The 16,652-nt window shown below is 40.9% G+C and overlaps 1 protein-coding gene across 4 annotated transcripts in view; it reads right to left on the reverse strand.

The window, feature by feature from the left end:
• Positions 1 to 16,652, reverse strand: part of grid1b (glutamate receptor, ionotropic, delta 1b) — a 296,008-nt gene that overhangs the window by 160,806 nt on the left and 118,550 nt on the right. For all 4 annotated transcript variants that reach the window (XM_035407428.1, XM_035407427.1, XM_035407429.1 and 1 more), the window contains one exon: positions 531 to 815. In XM_035407428.1, coding sequence (XP_035263319.1) covers positions 531 to 815 — 285 coding nt within the window. The remainder of the gene's footprint in view (positions 1 to 530; positions 816 to 16,652) is intronic.

A 16,652-nucleotide genomic window follows, 5' to 3' on the forward strand; every position in this document is an offset into this window, starting at 1 on the left:
TTCTTGTTCCAAGCTCTCACCTTCAATTATAGCCTACATTTATGAGCAAGAGATGGAGTATTCACCCCCACACACTTAAATCTGACTTAACAAGCACCCTCTAAATACATGCCCTGTCTGATGTGTTCAGCCAAGAAGAGTTTTTTTTCTGATGAATATTATAGCCTTTGCTTCACACTACACAGCTTAATATTGGAAGTGCTTAATATGGGAATAACCTTTTTTACATTACTTCATTACTTAGTTCATGAACTCAATTTTTTAGGAGGTGGGCCTGTTAACAAAATGTATATAGACAAAGGCTCATTTTATGATAAATTTCTATAAAGTTCCATGTAGCTGGGGAGAGGGAGTCAGAATTTTAAAACATTCTTTCAGAGCCTGAACTGTGACATCATCATCAGAAGACAGGCCGCACCCGAACCAGACAGCAAATTGGCTCGACCCTAGCTTTCTCGTCAGCTTGACCGGCAGATTCCGGGAGGAAGTCCCGGGGTCAGTCGGAGGCGGTGGCGGCAGGCGGCACTCACCGTACTCGCTGTCGTAGAAGACGATGAACTTCTGCCAGCGCAGCTCGGTCACCAGCTTGAGCATGACGTCGTTGAGGCGGACGGGGGGGCGGGCGGCCAGCGTGTAGCGCTCGCCGTCGGGGCTGGGGTTGAGCTGGCAGGCGGTGCGCGGGGAGCCCTCGCTGTTGCGCTGGACGTAGAGGTGCGGGATGTGCATGGCGTCGGTCAGCGACTGCAGCGCGCTGGCCGAGGCGCAGCCCGTGGAGGTGACCAGCGCCAGGATGCCCTGGGTCATCAGCTCGCAGGCTGCGCGGGAGAGAGAGAGAGACAGAAGCGATACCATCAGCACACACACACGGTAAAGCGGCACGCGTGCTCGACACGGCGCGGCACGTTCACCCTTATCAGGACAAGGTTGCTATTAAGGGACTTGAACGTGACATGATTACCTTCGCAGAGAATATGCTCGCTTAAATGACTTCAGGCAGAGGCCTTGGCAGCTCTTAACAATTCATTTCAATGCTCTGACATATGAAATCTCATATTTTTACTCTTGTGCCACAGCCAGGTGCCACTACCACTTCACTTATTAGGTTCGCACTAAGGCTTAAATTCACCACTACCAAGACCAGGCAATGTCACCCTGCCTGAGCCCCTTTGGTAACTACAGTGCAGGTCTATTTTATTATATCTCCTCAGTATCATGTATCATTAGCCTCGGGAACCGAGACCACTTCCTTTCACTTTATCTCTTGGGAGGCACCTGCATGCAAAGCTCTCTCTACGAGGAAAACGCCATTTTGAAAGCCCATTATTAAAGGTCAAGAGGCCCATTGGGGGGTCCATCATCAAAGGAGTTGTGAAAGATTTATGCCGATACCTCAGCGCTGTTTTTGTTCTGGCTTACAGGCAGGGGGAGAACGAAAGGGAGGAAGCCCGTCCGGTTGAAGAGGTCGTAAATGTTTGATGAATGTGAGCATATGTAAAACCGTGGGCGAATTCCGTGGCGGTTAAGTGTTGTGCCTGTCTTGCTGTGGGGGTAATGGTGGGTCATTGGCTCCGACTCTGTCATCAAAATTGGGTCTTGTTATCCATACAAAAATAGTGACATTGCATACAGCCTATTAGCCACAACAGCAAAATATATCAAGAACACAGTTCTGCTTAGGGAAGACATGTGAGACATTAATGTCTGCTGAGAATAATTTGTGATTCAGACCAACCCAGCAAATGAGGCCATGAGCATGTGATTGGTCCCCGGCCTCTTTTAAAACCAGCCCACTTTTCTTCAAACAAGCAGCCCCAGCCTATTGACCCGGGCCCCTTCTTTTTCTGATTTCCACCAGGGTTCAGACGCTCCTGCCCAATTAATCTGAATTTAAAAATCACACCTACAACAGAAAAAAAAAAAAAAACTAATTATTTTCCTTCTGGTGAAAAGAATAAATAACTTGGAAAGAAACTGCAACACAATGCAACACAAGTGAACAGCGACAACGCAAACCACAAAAGGACTGAAGAATCGGAAGAAAGAAAACAGGTAACAAGAGGCTAATCGAGGATCTACCAGCTGCGGTGCTGACACAGTCACAAGGAAGTGCTCAGTGTCTTGTGCATTATTACTCAAGGCCAATTGAGTTCTAATTTGCCTTGCATTAATTAAGCCCCCTGCCTTGTTTTGTGTCTCCCTAGATAGGCTCTTCTTCTGTCTGTGGTCCCAGTGCCCCCTTAGGTTTTAGCAGACACACCGTTGGCAATAAATCCCGGGCTTTTAAAGCCCTACATGGTGTAATTCCTGCACGGTGAAACCTTGTTTGTTATTGTGGGGGGAAAACTCTATGACGACGGTGACGGCAAACACCTGGGGCCGGATTCCCAAGGAGTCAGCTGATCGCAAATTACTGTACAACTGCAGTCATCTATGAAACTGTGGGGCTATTCAAAAGGCAGAACATTCTGCCACGTTTTGAACGCGCTGCCTGTAGGTCAGCAAGTTCACTTGAATGGTTTACTACATTTTGTTGTTTATTACATGTTTTGTGGGCATTATCACGGCGAGGGAACATTGGCTTCACTAGGTAGTGTTGTAATGTTACAACATATTTCATTATGTAAGTGGCCACAGTGTAAAGGATTTGTTAGTTTAATTGTACAATCCGTTAAAAAATATGCAGGTAACATTTTGGTGCTGTGGAATATTGCCAGTTAACGAAAATGGTTGTACAAAGGAGGGGATTATGTAGTGCTAGTCGCAATTAGGACAGAGACCAACCGAAAAGCAAGTTGAAGAATAAGTGCAATCCTTTAGTGAATCTGCCGATTAAAGCTCCTTTGGGGAAAAATAAAGTTATTCTATCTGTTGTTCTCCAAATTAAAGTGCATAAAATTTACCTCAAGCTTTAGTTCTTACACCTCTTTACTGTTATATCGATGCTCAGGTCCTTGACATTGCAACAGGCAAATGAATGAATGAATGAATGAATAAATCAATACAATTACCAGTACTTTCCCTGTCATGTTACTGGGGTATTAATTGTGGAAATTAAGATATCTGTGCTTTAAATGCCACTTCACTCTTTTACGGTAAGATTAGCAGCTGAGATATTGCATTTCAGGACTATGTGGGATTAAATGGTATTGGCACAGAAACCTATGAGCAATGACAATTAGCTTTGAAAACCAGCAATTCAGATGGCACATTGTACACTTATTTTGACAGCACAAACTTTTTAAATCAGGCAGTGGCCTAATAGCCTAATCCATTTTGTCCCTCACCTTTGCAAATAATCTGCTGTTCATTAAAACTGAATAATTGCATATGGATCCTGGGTGCTTTGCAATGAAATGTGACTGCGCTTTTAGTTCCTGTACATTTTTCATTGAGTGGTGGTGTGGTGGTGTTGGGGGGGGGGGGGGGGGGGAGAGTGGGATGTAGGTGTAGTCACTGATTCTGAGGACACTTGGGAAACTGGCAGGGATGGAGCAGTTTTGTTTTAATTGTTTATGTCTTGCCTATATTTATTACTATTTTTAACTCTTTTTGTTTTTTTACGCGGGGTAATGTATCTTCCCTCAGTGCTCTGCTGTGCTTCTTCAGCACAGCATAAAATGCACTGAAATATTCCATTGTCACATTCCAGCTTTGTTTCTTGTTGGATGACACTAATGGCTACAAACTATGAAATCCACACTGAACATAATTTTTCAAATGACGACGTTTGTGTTTTTAGAGGACATGCACATTCGCTTTAGCTGTACATTTTTATCGGTTGTGTGCAATCTGTTTGAATTTTGTTTATATAATTATTAAACTTATATTTATATTGCAACCATAAATTACTACAATTTAAAAAAAAAAAAACTAAACAATTAACACATTTATACCTTCTGCAGCTGCCAACAGGTATTCTTTTATGTTGACAAGTAATTCCGTTTCAGTATTACTACCGCCAATATGCTGATTTGATTAATTTTTCTGACATTTCAAATAAAGAGGTCTGGGTATGAAATATTGTTGCATCCCACTAGCAATAAAACGTACACGTAATTGCCAGGAACGTCCTGCTGGTAAATTACCTATTGCAGCCATTTTACCAGGACAAAGTTTGCACCTGGTTTTAATTGCGCGCAACACGATGTCCAATCACAACAAATTTGAATGAATCCTTTCCCGCGTTCCATGCCATCTCTGACGCTGATGACGCACTAACATTTAATACGCATACAATACCGTTTTGTGTGTTTGTAAATAACCACATGCACTATTATGCTCTCAGCTGGGTATTCACTGGCACAAAAGAGTTTAATAAATTGGGGCCAGTGATTTTTTAGAGACAAACTGCATTCTTATTTTATTTTTTATTTTTTGCCTAGATTGAGACCAGAAAGGCCAGTGAGATGCTGAGCCTGAGAATAACAGGGGCTCATTGCCGATCCTACACACCTGGCCTAATGAGGCCTACAGTCTCTTGCTGTTGTTTTGCCCCAGGTCATCAGCTTTAATACACCTACAAGGTGACAGAGCTGCCCATACATTTACCAACAGCTACAGTGTATATCCAATAATCTGTTGGATTAGGCGGTCAGAAATAGAGGGTCTGTGTGGGAGTTTGACCAGGGCACCAGGAATAATGCCCTTACTCTTTTAAAAAGTTATATGCGACCCGTAATGACCACAGTGAGTCACAACCTTAGTTTCACACCCCGTTCGAAGAACAGCACCTTCCGCAGAACAGAATCCTCATTGTGCTGAGGAACAGGGTTACATTCTGTTCGGATGGAAGAAGTCCCCCCTTCTAGCCAACCAACCACAACTCAAGCAGCATCCATGATACCCACTCATGTAATAAATTAATCCAAGCCCATCTAGCTTAAACTGCTTACCATGTGAAGGCAATATAGTGGTGGGGCTTGGTAGAGCTCAGAGATGTCAGCGAGCGGGTAAAAATCTGTGATAGAAGGTGATGTCACTTCCTGGAGCGACAGAAAGGGTATGATTGGGTTCCTTAGCTGGGGAGCTTGGTCTTTAGCTCAGTGAGTTAAGGGTATGTCTTGTTGTGCACTGCTGTCAGCCAGCTCCACAAATCAAAGCCCACTGCAGAGTTACCCCTGGCAAAGCTGTGAAGACCAATCTCTTGCCCCCTAGTCACCTGCTCAAAGAAACACAGGAAAGCCCCGCCTTCCTTATCAGCATAAGACATATTTGCCTGCGCAAGGTATGATGTTTCAGCACTGGGTCCTATTAGAGCATAATCAATTGTCTAGACAGAGCTTTTTTTTGTTCTATTGAATATCTTCAAATAGCTAATGAGTTTTTCCCCTAAAAAGTGCCACTGCATGCAACACAATAAAAATCACTTACGCTATTGAATACCAATCTCTGCTAACCCTGACACAACGGCACCCGCACAAGTTGAGTCTGTGCTTTGATTAAAATGATTAGATTTAAACTCCAGGTAGATTAATAGGGAGAGTGAAGGGATTGAGGCGTGTGACTCATTTGTGGGAACAAAACGTGTGGGGAATTCTTCAGTCAAAGTAAGTTTCGTTGTAGTTGCATATAATAATAGTCTTAAAGGGATACCATGAGCAAGTTCAGAGGGCAGCATTGATATGTGTGGATTGCTGCAGTTCAAGTTAAGTGGTTAGAAGAAAGATAATAAACATATGTGCACATTTATGTTATACATTAAATTATAATAATAAAAAACACCATGTGACTAGCACCGTACAGTGTGTCAGGGATTCACTTCATTATCCACAACATACTATATCCCTGTCACAAGAAGACTGATTGGAAGTACTCTCAAGCCTATGTTTGTAAAGTGCATGAATTATATTTTCCCAGATTCATGAAGCACATTACATGAGTCAAACATATAGATCATTTTCAATAAATACAAAATGGTTACAAGCTAAGGCAATTTTGTGATAGCATGGACATTTCTGAGAGCCTTCTTATCTGCTTCTTTCCTGGGAACGACCGACTCAAAGTAATAGGTCTTCCTGTCAAAGACTTGATTCACTTTTTTTCTACCAGCTGTGAAACACACAAGGACTGGTTTTGACACTGCATGTGTGTGTGTGTGTGTGTGTGTGTGTGTGTGTGTGTTTGTGTGTGAGTGAGTGTGAGAGTGTGTGTGCGTGAGAGAGAGAGAGGTTGGCAGGGGCTAATGTCCTGGCCTTCTTAATGCAGGCTAGTTCATGCAATTTACTGAATTACCCATCCTCCTAATCTGCTGAAGGCTGGCACACATGAAATATTGCAATACAATAAACCCTGACATCTCATTGAAGAATATGTTATCTCTAAATACAGGTAAAACCACTCAGCCGGAGCCTAGATTGATAGCTGACGCCATTATAGAAGGATCGCTGGCCATTATATAAGTCTACCCAATAACAGATAATACATTATACCCTTCCAATCAGGAGAAGATTCACAATTGTTCGCAATTTAATTTGCCATATTATCATGATATTGCTAATTTATTATAATGACCAGAAAGTGAGAATACACAAAATTTGCACGGCTAATCTGGTTTGAAACCACAAAAACAGCCATGTATCCTTCAATAACAAGGCAAACATTCGATCTGACCATACAGCCATAGCCTTAAACCCAAACTTACACTGGAATTAATTAATGTTTGTCACTATCTTTTAGTGAAAGGTATAAAAAATATACCACATCAAAACAATTAGGCTACATTTAGTCAGGAAAAAAAAAAAAAAACCAGCATTTTGTTTAAGTGCTACAAATGAGATATCCAGATTGAATTCAGTGAATAGCAGACAGTAACTGTACCAAAATACAAAGCATTAGAATATCTGTACCAGCTGCAAAATGTGTGAACATTACAATGATGCAAATCATATCAAACCAGCAAATATGGGTTTTTAGCAATTCTCCACATTAAGCACATTCTTTATTTAATGTACAGTACAGCGTATTTTGGTTTGTATTTCATAGTCTAAAATCTGCTTTAGCTTTCTTTACCTACTAAATATCGATTCAAGAACGGGAGATGTCCAAATAAACAAATTAAGGATTTTTTTAGTTTGTTTCTTTCTTACTTAAATTGCGTACATGTTAGTTATATCAATGTATGTTTCCTCAAATGTCTGAAATTTGTGAGTGAAAGGTTGGAAAAATACGTGGACACTACTAAAAGAGACATCGGGAAAGAGAAGACAGAGGGATAGTGAGGGAGGCAAAGAGGATACAGTAAAATGTCACTTGTTCCTCCATGCTGAGAGATAAAAAGGGGAAATTATCCCAGGGGAGCAACCGGAAAGGACAGTTAATGTGACAAATGGAAAATATACCAGTAGCTGCAGTGGAGGACTGCATTAAGGTGCTGTAAATCAAGTGCTCACTACACGGACTGATTAAGACTAATTGAGTTTCATTCATGCAAAACACACCTAGACCCCATAAAAAGGAAGTGAATCTGTTTTCTTCTTTCTTTTAAGCAATGCTATGTGTACTGCCACACATCTGCCATCCCACCATGTTGCTAATAAGAGCACTGGCCAAGAGGCCACTGATATATAAAATCCTTGGGAAAATGTCAGGGAAAACTGTTCGGAAAAGTATAAATACTTCAGACCAACCATACACAACTTTACTAATTATGCTCAACTGTGCGTTTTGGCAGCCTGTTGGTTGAGTGTTCTGTGATTGTACCATTAGTCAAGGCTCTACAAAAACAAACGGACGGACGGACGTTAAAAACCTGCAGCACAGAGAAGTGCCGCTCTTTGCCTTTTCTGTACGATCATTAGCACAGAGGGAAAATGTCACTGGTGAAATGAAAGCTCATCAACCAAAGCTTTGATACATATTTTACACACAATAACGGCAACGCTGACAGCTAATGGAGGGTGTGAGAAAGATTGGTAAAAAATAATGATCTATTAACTAGCGGAGGAGGCACTACAATGGAACGGCCGCGGCCATCCATCATCACAGAGACGTCCGGGGTGTCAGGAGATGACGCACAACAAAACTGACCGAAACTTGGATTACAGGTCGTAAATTGTCAACCCGCACATTCTTATTGGCTGTTAGAAACAGAAATAAAATGCACTTGAGAAGCAAAAGCACGCTAATAACTGTCACCAATGCAAAAATAAAAATAAACAGCTCATCCCAGCAGTAGGACAGTATTAACTCAATCCAACAGTGTAACAGGGTTTAATTACGGTATGTTTTAATTTTTTAATAGATAAAATAATAACTGCCATGGCTAGGGTATTTAAACATCAAAATAGTGGGTTTGGCAGACTAACAGTGTTTCTGTTTCCTAATACATTAGATGACATCCATTGTAAACAGTTCACGTGTTAGATTGAAATAATACAGTAGGGATATATCTGGATTTCAATCAAGCATGTTTCAAAGCTCTTAATTGAAATCACACGAAAAAACATCTGCTGCAAGGATTAGCGAAATGTGGTACCAACTGTTTTTGGCATTATGAAGAATTGCAGTTATTGGAAACACACCAAAACAGGAAATATTCCTTAATAGGTTCCAGGATGCTGCCACATTTTAGTACTTCATGTATCATCGAGAGACGCAAAAAATATGACATAGCTCTTATTACTGTAAAACAAGGTATATAAGGCATGATGTGATAGGCAATAGAACAAAAGGGGTAATCCAGCCTCTCTGTGACATCACACATTTTCTCTGGCCTGCAAAATCATGAGAATGTAGTGCCTTCATCCTCATATATGGGTAATATGTTTAGCTTTGTGTAAATGACCAGCATGTCCAGCACGTTTAACCATAAAGATTTGCGCGGTCACCTCCGCAATCCGCAGTCCCTTTACGGCATTCGCCGGGCGCAATGTTTACGGTCGCGCCGGCAATATCCCCGAGCCGTTTGGAACTCGTAAAACTCCCACAATGACCCTGTGAATTTGCAGCCCGCCGGAGGTGCGTCCATTGAGAACCTCGGCTTGGCTGGCTGACAGAGTGCGGGACATTACACAGCGCAGCAACCTGGGCGGCCGTCGACCCTGGGGCAGGGAGCGCTGTTCTAATAGTAAAGCTCTCAAAAGGTACAGAGGATGGTTTGGCCCTAGGGGAAAGTGCTGGGGGGGGTGGGGGGGGGGGGGGGGGTGAGGGTGTCAGGTGATATCAGTCACCGCTCCCATTCCTCCTGGAATTGCACAGTGACAGCGGTGGACTGCAGCCATCACACGGTATGAGGGAATTAGGAGAGATGGGAGAGGCAGGAAAACAAGGGCACGCGTCCCTCTTTCATTTAAGCTTCTCCAGCCCTGTTACTAGAGAGTTAGAGAACCAATTTGCAACCACACTTTGTAACCAACAGAGATCCAGGAAACAAGGTTAAGTGGGTTAGCTGTGTAATCAACTATGCTAACTGACCAATTATGTGCTGACTATGAGTAAAAAAAAAACAGCAGATTCTGTGGCTCCCAAGGACCAGAGCTGAGCCCCCTGTCTAACTGTTTTTTAGGTTGTTTTTTAAATTTAGTTTAGCATAAGAAGGTAGAAGAAGGCTACATTTGGTACACTCTCACTGAGAAAAGGAAAATCTTAACTTTCACAGAAGAGGGTGTATGAAATATGCCTGCCATGCCCCCTTGTGTTTCACAATACATGGCAAGATGAGATTTGGCATTGTGAACACCAGCTAGTTTACAACCATGATTTCTCTTAAATTTATCTTTACAACCGTTATATAACGGTTGTATACTTAATAGTGTGCTTGTATTTAAGATTGCCCTTTAAGTTGCTTCTAAAAATGTATATGCCGAATAGAAAAATAGTATGTCTAGATGAGATTACAGGCAGAACAATCGATGCTTTTTAACCTCTGAGGAAAGCACAGTCTATTAAAAATTCTCTAGATCGGCTGTTTAATATTTTATTAACATATGCTCCCTTACAACCCACGGATGTACACCATTCCCTTGTGAGTACATTACAAATTATGGCTTAGATAGGGAGGTATCTGTCGAAATACATAGTTTTCTGCATTTGGGTTCATTCAAATCTTCCTTAGCAGAGTGCCTACTAATTGTGCTCTCAGAGCTCAACACAGGACTGTTTCATTGCTATCCATCAGATAGACAGAGTGATGGTGAGAATGTGCATCTCTTCCCATTGGTATTATATAGGCCTAACACTGGGGATCTTCAATAAGTCATCAACCACAGTGAGTTATTCTACAAATTGTAAAGCTAGGTAGGTGAAAGATCATTCGCACATCTATATGAAAATCCTAAAACACTGCAGTCCTTTATAATTTGGGATTTGCTTTGCCTCCTTGAAAGTTGTGCTGCTTTAAATAATGTGCATGTGATTTGATCAGTATCTGAATCAGTGTAGATCAGAGCTGTGCCTAATTAGGGTAATGAATTATAACCAGTCTGGAGTATGTTCAATGCACTCCCAGCTCATTATGGTACACATTCACATTTTTATACAATTCAATCTTGATTTGAAGCGAAAAGGGCTTTCCATAGAGGGGTCATAGAGCAGACAGATTAATCAGCATAAATGAAAAAAAAAGTTTATCCTCCTAAGACGTGGCAGAAAAAATGCTGTATGTATTTATTATTTATGTATTGACATAGCACAAGTATCTTGGATGAAAAAAAAAACATATAGCAGTGAATATATTTTCAAGAATATTGCTTACTTTTTATCGAATTTCTCTGTTGAGAATGTTGCGTAGTGAGTAGTGCTGTTGCCTCATAGTAAGTGTAGAATTCTTACTGTATGTTCTCCCCTTGTCTGCATGGGTTTCCTCCAGGTACTCTGGTTTCCTCCCGCAGTGCAAAGACTTGGAGGCTGGGTTAATTGGAGTCTAAATTGTCCTTGGGCTGTGAATGGTGTGTGAGCCCTGGGATGGATCGCTGACCTGTCCAGGGTATATTCCCACCTTTCACTCAATGTCTGCTGGGACAGGCTCCAGCCCCCCTGTGACCCTGATCAGGAGTAAGTGGTTTAGAAAATGGATGGATGGATGGATGACTGTCCTTACAGTTTTCAGCATTGTAAAATAAATGGTTCTTCAGATTAAAACCAGGGCTATCGTTGATAAAAATGCTCTTGGATTTTGAACTTCAATGTAATCTTAAGATCCTCTTCTCAAGTTGTGCTTATGCATTTACAAATCAATTTTTTATATATCTAGAACAAATAAACAATTAAAATGAATGAAAAAGTTGCTTACGTTGGTTTAAAGTGGAATATCTGTGTCATGTAAATATGCTTTACAAATACCCCATCTTGTGAATGCAGCCAAAAACAGCCTTTTGCCTCTAAATACATTTGCATTTCAACATTTCCTTCACATTTTAACACCTAACTACTCAGACATGTTTTTTTTTCCCCTTCTATGTAAGCCACTATTTAAGATACAGTATAATTTGATCGGAAGACCATTTTATAAATGAGACCCAAGAGATGAATGTCCTCTACAGGGGACAAAATAAATTGCCTGGTCTTAGGAAGATATGGCAACTTCAGCTTTCATAGATTTCTGAAACAAGTGACTCTCTCTGAGTCCAGCGCTTTGGCAAAATGAAACTCCGTTTTTTTTTTTTTTTTGTTTATTTTCTTTCAGCACAACACACAAAATGCATGTTGGTAAAAATACACTTTTTGCTATCCCATATTCCATCCCCATACATTATTTTATACAGATAGGCTGAGAAAAAAAATGCACTGACACTTTCCAAAACAGAAAGAAAGGAAAAGAGTTCACAGATTAATGACAATCTAAGAATGAGCTGATACTGTAATGTAGATTGAAGACACCACTTATGAGCTTCCATAGCCCACACAAAAATGTAAATGCATTGTTTTATTTCCTGCAGTTTAAACACACACGTTCATGTCTGAATAAGACAGAGTGCCACTGGACTACAGTAATCCACCTACTCTACTTGTAACTCACTATCTGATCTGCAATAAAATATCACATGCATACAAATGGCTTTTTTATGTCATCTTCGTTGATTAAGTAATGCTTATGCAGTCCTGGTTGCAATAAGGATCCAGTCACTGTAAGAATCACAGTTTTCATCTCACACGGAGCAATATTTCTCTATCACGCATCTGCCATTTAGTATGCAAAGGGAGTCTGAGGGGCCCGTCATTTTCATAAATAAAAGCAGGTATTAAACAGCTCGCCAGTATGCAGATTTACGAAAGCTACAATTAGCATGCAACGTCTTATGGATAAAAGACTAAAGGCTTCGCTGAGATGAACGAGCAACGTTATTGAGTATAATGTAGAGGCAGGTGTGTGTGAGTCTACAGGGTAACAATCCATATCCACAGTTAGAGAACTAATTAAATTACAAGGCAAATTGCCAACTATATAAATATGGCAATCTCACCTGTCAAACAACCATAAGGGCTGTAAACCATCATTATATGTGTACGTGTACGTGTGTGTGTGTGCGCGTGTGTATGTTTAGCAATTGATTGGCATCCCCGTTTCTGACATGCACAGTATTAAAAATGCAGTACACAAAAGCCATTTTCTGCCAAAACCAAAAAATAAACTGTAAAACTAGATCCTTGGTGAGAAAGCCACCATGCTTTCTGCTAGCTTTATGGATGCAGGTAGGTCCTGCTTCGCATTGCCAAATAATACAACAGAACACTTTGCCGAAGGCAAAGTGAAATGAAAAATTATAATTGACAAAGCTAGGTGTAGGGTGAGCTTATCTATCAAATGTAATGATGGTTTACAGCCTTTCTGGTTGTTTGACAGGTGAGATTGCCATTAACCAGCTTTCTGCTCATATTATAGTTGTGAATGACAGCACAGCACGAAACAAAATCCTTCACTAGAAGTCCCCATCATCTCACATAAGGGAAGGAGAGATACTCAGAGTGGCACAGCGGGATCCACATTAGACAACCCTCCTGAGATGGGGCGGCATTCCAGTGGACTTCCAATACCTCTCCAGCTGTCATATAACTATGGTCCAAATCAAAATCTGTTTCTTTTTAGGACTGGGAGGAAGATCTGTGATATATTAACATGTGGCGAAGTGGCTCAGAGCAGGATCTTCAGAGAGCAATCCTGCCTGGTCCGCCAGATAAGAGAAAGAAGTGCACTCTGGTATGGAGGAGGGCTAGGGGTCAGAGAGAGACAAAGGCCCTCACATCACTAACAATATGGTTTTTTTCCCTTCCAAAGATAATATTATCTTCTCAGAATCAAAGTAGCCTTTGGAGGCATGTGAGACCACTCACACACCCACGCACGTCTGCACTCATGCACACGCGCACACACACACACACAATTTCCATCACCCACTCCTGTGGAAGGCCAGCATTGTCTTTAGTAGGCTATGCTTTTCACTCTCATCAGCCTCCCCACATACCAGCAACCATTAAGCAGTGACTCCAAACATATAAATCTAAAGATCTGTGTGCCCTGGCACAGAAACCTTATGTACATCATACAATGCCAACACTTAAAAAAAGGTGCATTCTGTGTCCTATTTTTGAAGTTCTCTGTAAGGAACCCCACTGGCTTCAACAATGCATGAGTAATGAAACTCATAATATAAACATACTGTGCATGCATATGAATGCATGCGTATGCATATGAATGTACCCTGGGGTATAGAAAATAAATGGAAATTCGATGTCAGAAAGGTAAATTACAACAAGCTTAGTTTTTCAATTACTCTTTTTACAAAGGTAATTTCTGGCAAACATTTTTTTTTTTCAAACGTCTTTGCAAGTGTATCATCATAAAATAATTAATATTAAACTTACAAATGCGACAGGGAAGTCAAAGCACACATTGTAGAGGAGCAGTAGAAAAATACAATCGCAATGACAGTTACAGGTGAATTCAGTTCTTTAGACACACAGGGTGCACACTGGTTTAGACCTCGTAGGCTCCAACCTAGCCCGATAAAAACCAACCAGAACCCTGTTGGAGTCCTAATCCTGTCATTTCATATCGGGCTCAGTTCCGGGTCGGGCCCATTAAAGTTTGAACACAAAGGCAAAGCACCGCTCGAGCTGGCCAGCAGTCTAAACTAAGCTATGTGAGGATGCCTCAGAACCGGTAAGAAAAAAAGTTCATGGGGGGAGTATAAAGCGGGACGGCAGCCATCGAAAGGAAAGTCTGAGGTCTGGACAAACATTTGCATGCTTCTGCAAAATGCAAATGTTACTGTGACACCCATCACTGCCTATTTTTGGGAGACAAATAAGGATGCATCCTCGCCATCAAAGACAAGCCCGAACAAACGTGGAGTAGTGTGATTGCGGGCCTGTGGGGCACGGAGGACGGGGGCTTGAATAGCTAAATTAATAAGCTAGCTAGTGTCCTTGAACTAAAATGCGAAAAAAAACAGGTCGCTTGTCACGTGTCCAAACAAACAACCAGACTGAAAAAAAACAAGCCAAAAAAACTGCAACCCACAACCCTAAGGTATTAGCATGTCACTGGGCAACAGCAACAATTAGGACAGGTGCACACCTTCACCCCAATGCCTCCCACCACACCAACAATGCCCCCAAAAACCTACACTGCACGAGTCAGATAAAGCCCCTCTATACAGTATCTGAATGAAAGTACAGTGTCGCATTGCTGTACCAAGAGTTCAGGTGAGCCACAGTACTTGAAAATTCATTAGCAGTAAGACCAATACTTGTTTGCTTCTGATTCTTATCACTGTCAATATCTGCAGGATGATTGTGTAATCACCCCGTTCCAAAATACATTCTCGGTTTTCCTGCCTCAGCAATATTTGTGAACATAGCAATAAAAATCAGAGCTTGTTTAGCAGCGACAGGCAGGAGGCAGAGAGTGCTGGGACTTATTATAGAAAATGAAGACTTTGGTGATTCTGCAAAAAAAAAAAAAAAAAAAATTAAATTAAATCATTGCCACCACCTGTGAAGAATTTTAGACAGCAAGTCACTTCTGTGCATCTTTATGACCTGTTTTTTGTTTTTCTTTTTCCCCTGAATAAAGCTAGAGCATCCACGCTCATTCAGTTCAACACCAGACTGTGTCAAATATTGCTATTACATTTGCAGGCCTGAATGCTAAATTAACAATAGTTTAATTTAGTTTAAGTTTGAAAAAAGTTTCATTCCCCACAATATACTGTGGCAAGTAGTAAGACTAGCATTACTTGATTTGTAGCATGAGAATTGTGAGACATATTGGTAAAGCTCCCAGAGGATCTGAGTGCTGTTTATCGGTTCTCCTGGAGACCTCTGCTTCCAAGTAAGCTTGTTTTTCTGGTCGCCTGATATACCAGTGAACTCCAACCGCCGCAACTTGTGGAAAAAATAGCCTTTTTTCTTAATGGTGTCTGAGGCAGCCAGCCCCATGTCAGTCTGTGATTTTGGCACTATGTCTCTTCTCCTCAGGCGAATAAAGAAGGAACGACTCATCGTTTAAGGATTACATGTTTTACGAAGAGCTCATGTCATCAGATCTATGTTGAAATAGTGAATGAGTGTTGGAACAGGGTTACAAGGAAGAATGTTTGTAATCCTGTACATGTGAACACACTGCAATCTTAGGCTAGAATAGGTCCATATTTTAAATTAATAGTAGAAGTAAATTTAAAAATCTAATCTAATCTTGAAACAATTTTCTAATCGCTGGGTTATTTTATGTTTTTACTCACAGTGAACATATGTGACATCTTGAATGAGCAACAGTGACAGGGCATCAAAGCAGAGATCATGTTTTCATCACATGCACAGCGATAAAAACTTCCAGCTATCTGGAGAATAAATAAAAAAACATTTTTTTAATATAACTTACAGATATAAACTGAGAAGCTAATAAATAAATGACTGGGTAAGACCTCACCCACATCCTCCCATTATTTTGAGACCCAGATAGCACTAGAAAACGCTGGACCCTGGACACTTGCACAAGGGTATGACAGCTTATAATCAGGCATGTAGTTTAATTTCTTTTTGAACTGAGACTTGCTTACCTGCAATGACCCTCACTGTTCCATAATCAAAATGGATGGTCATTTCAAATACTCAGGGTTTTCAGTGATGGTTTGGGTTTAGATTAGAACTATTAGATTACAAATTCAATTAGAATTCTTGTCAGGCTTTACTCTTTCAAAATATGCAAACTGGCTTCGAGCTATAATGTCACCCATTAGTAAAAATCAAAAAAGTTCCTTTTGAGGCTATCCTATCAAGTAAGAAAAAGTGTCTGTGCATAACATTAGAATATCTAAAGCGAGTGGGTGTGTGGGTATATGCCATGCATTGTTTCAGGAATAATGTTCCATGAGGAACAATGGTAGCATTTTGAAGGGGAAAAAAGAAAGAAAATCAGATCAAAAATTCAGCAGGTTGCAGGGTCGTTCCTGGAACAAACAAAAAAAAATCACTTCAATTTAAATCAACAAATTCCAAGTCACGTCATCGGCGTCTTTGTGATATTGATTAAAGGTTATAAAAGCACTGGCATTTGGAATTCATCTGCCCTTTTTTCAGAGCTGTTGAGAATAAGCAGGTGCATTGGCAGCTTCTGACATTTGTTAAGTCAACTTCCCCTTTTCATTTTCCCCCTCTGTGAATGCTAAATGCTCCGTTTCTTTGCTAAGGACCCGCTACCAGCACCACGCTCTCTG

Source organism: Anguilla anguilla, chromosome 2 (assembly GCF_013347855.1).
Source record: "Anguilla anguilla isolate fAngAng1 chromosome 2, fAngAng1.pri, whole genome shotgun sequence".
In the NCBI taxonomy this organism is placed as follows: domain Eukaryota; kingdom Metazoa; phylum Chordata; class Actinopteri; order Anguilliformes; family Anguillidae; genus Anguilla; species Anguilla anguilla.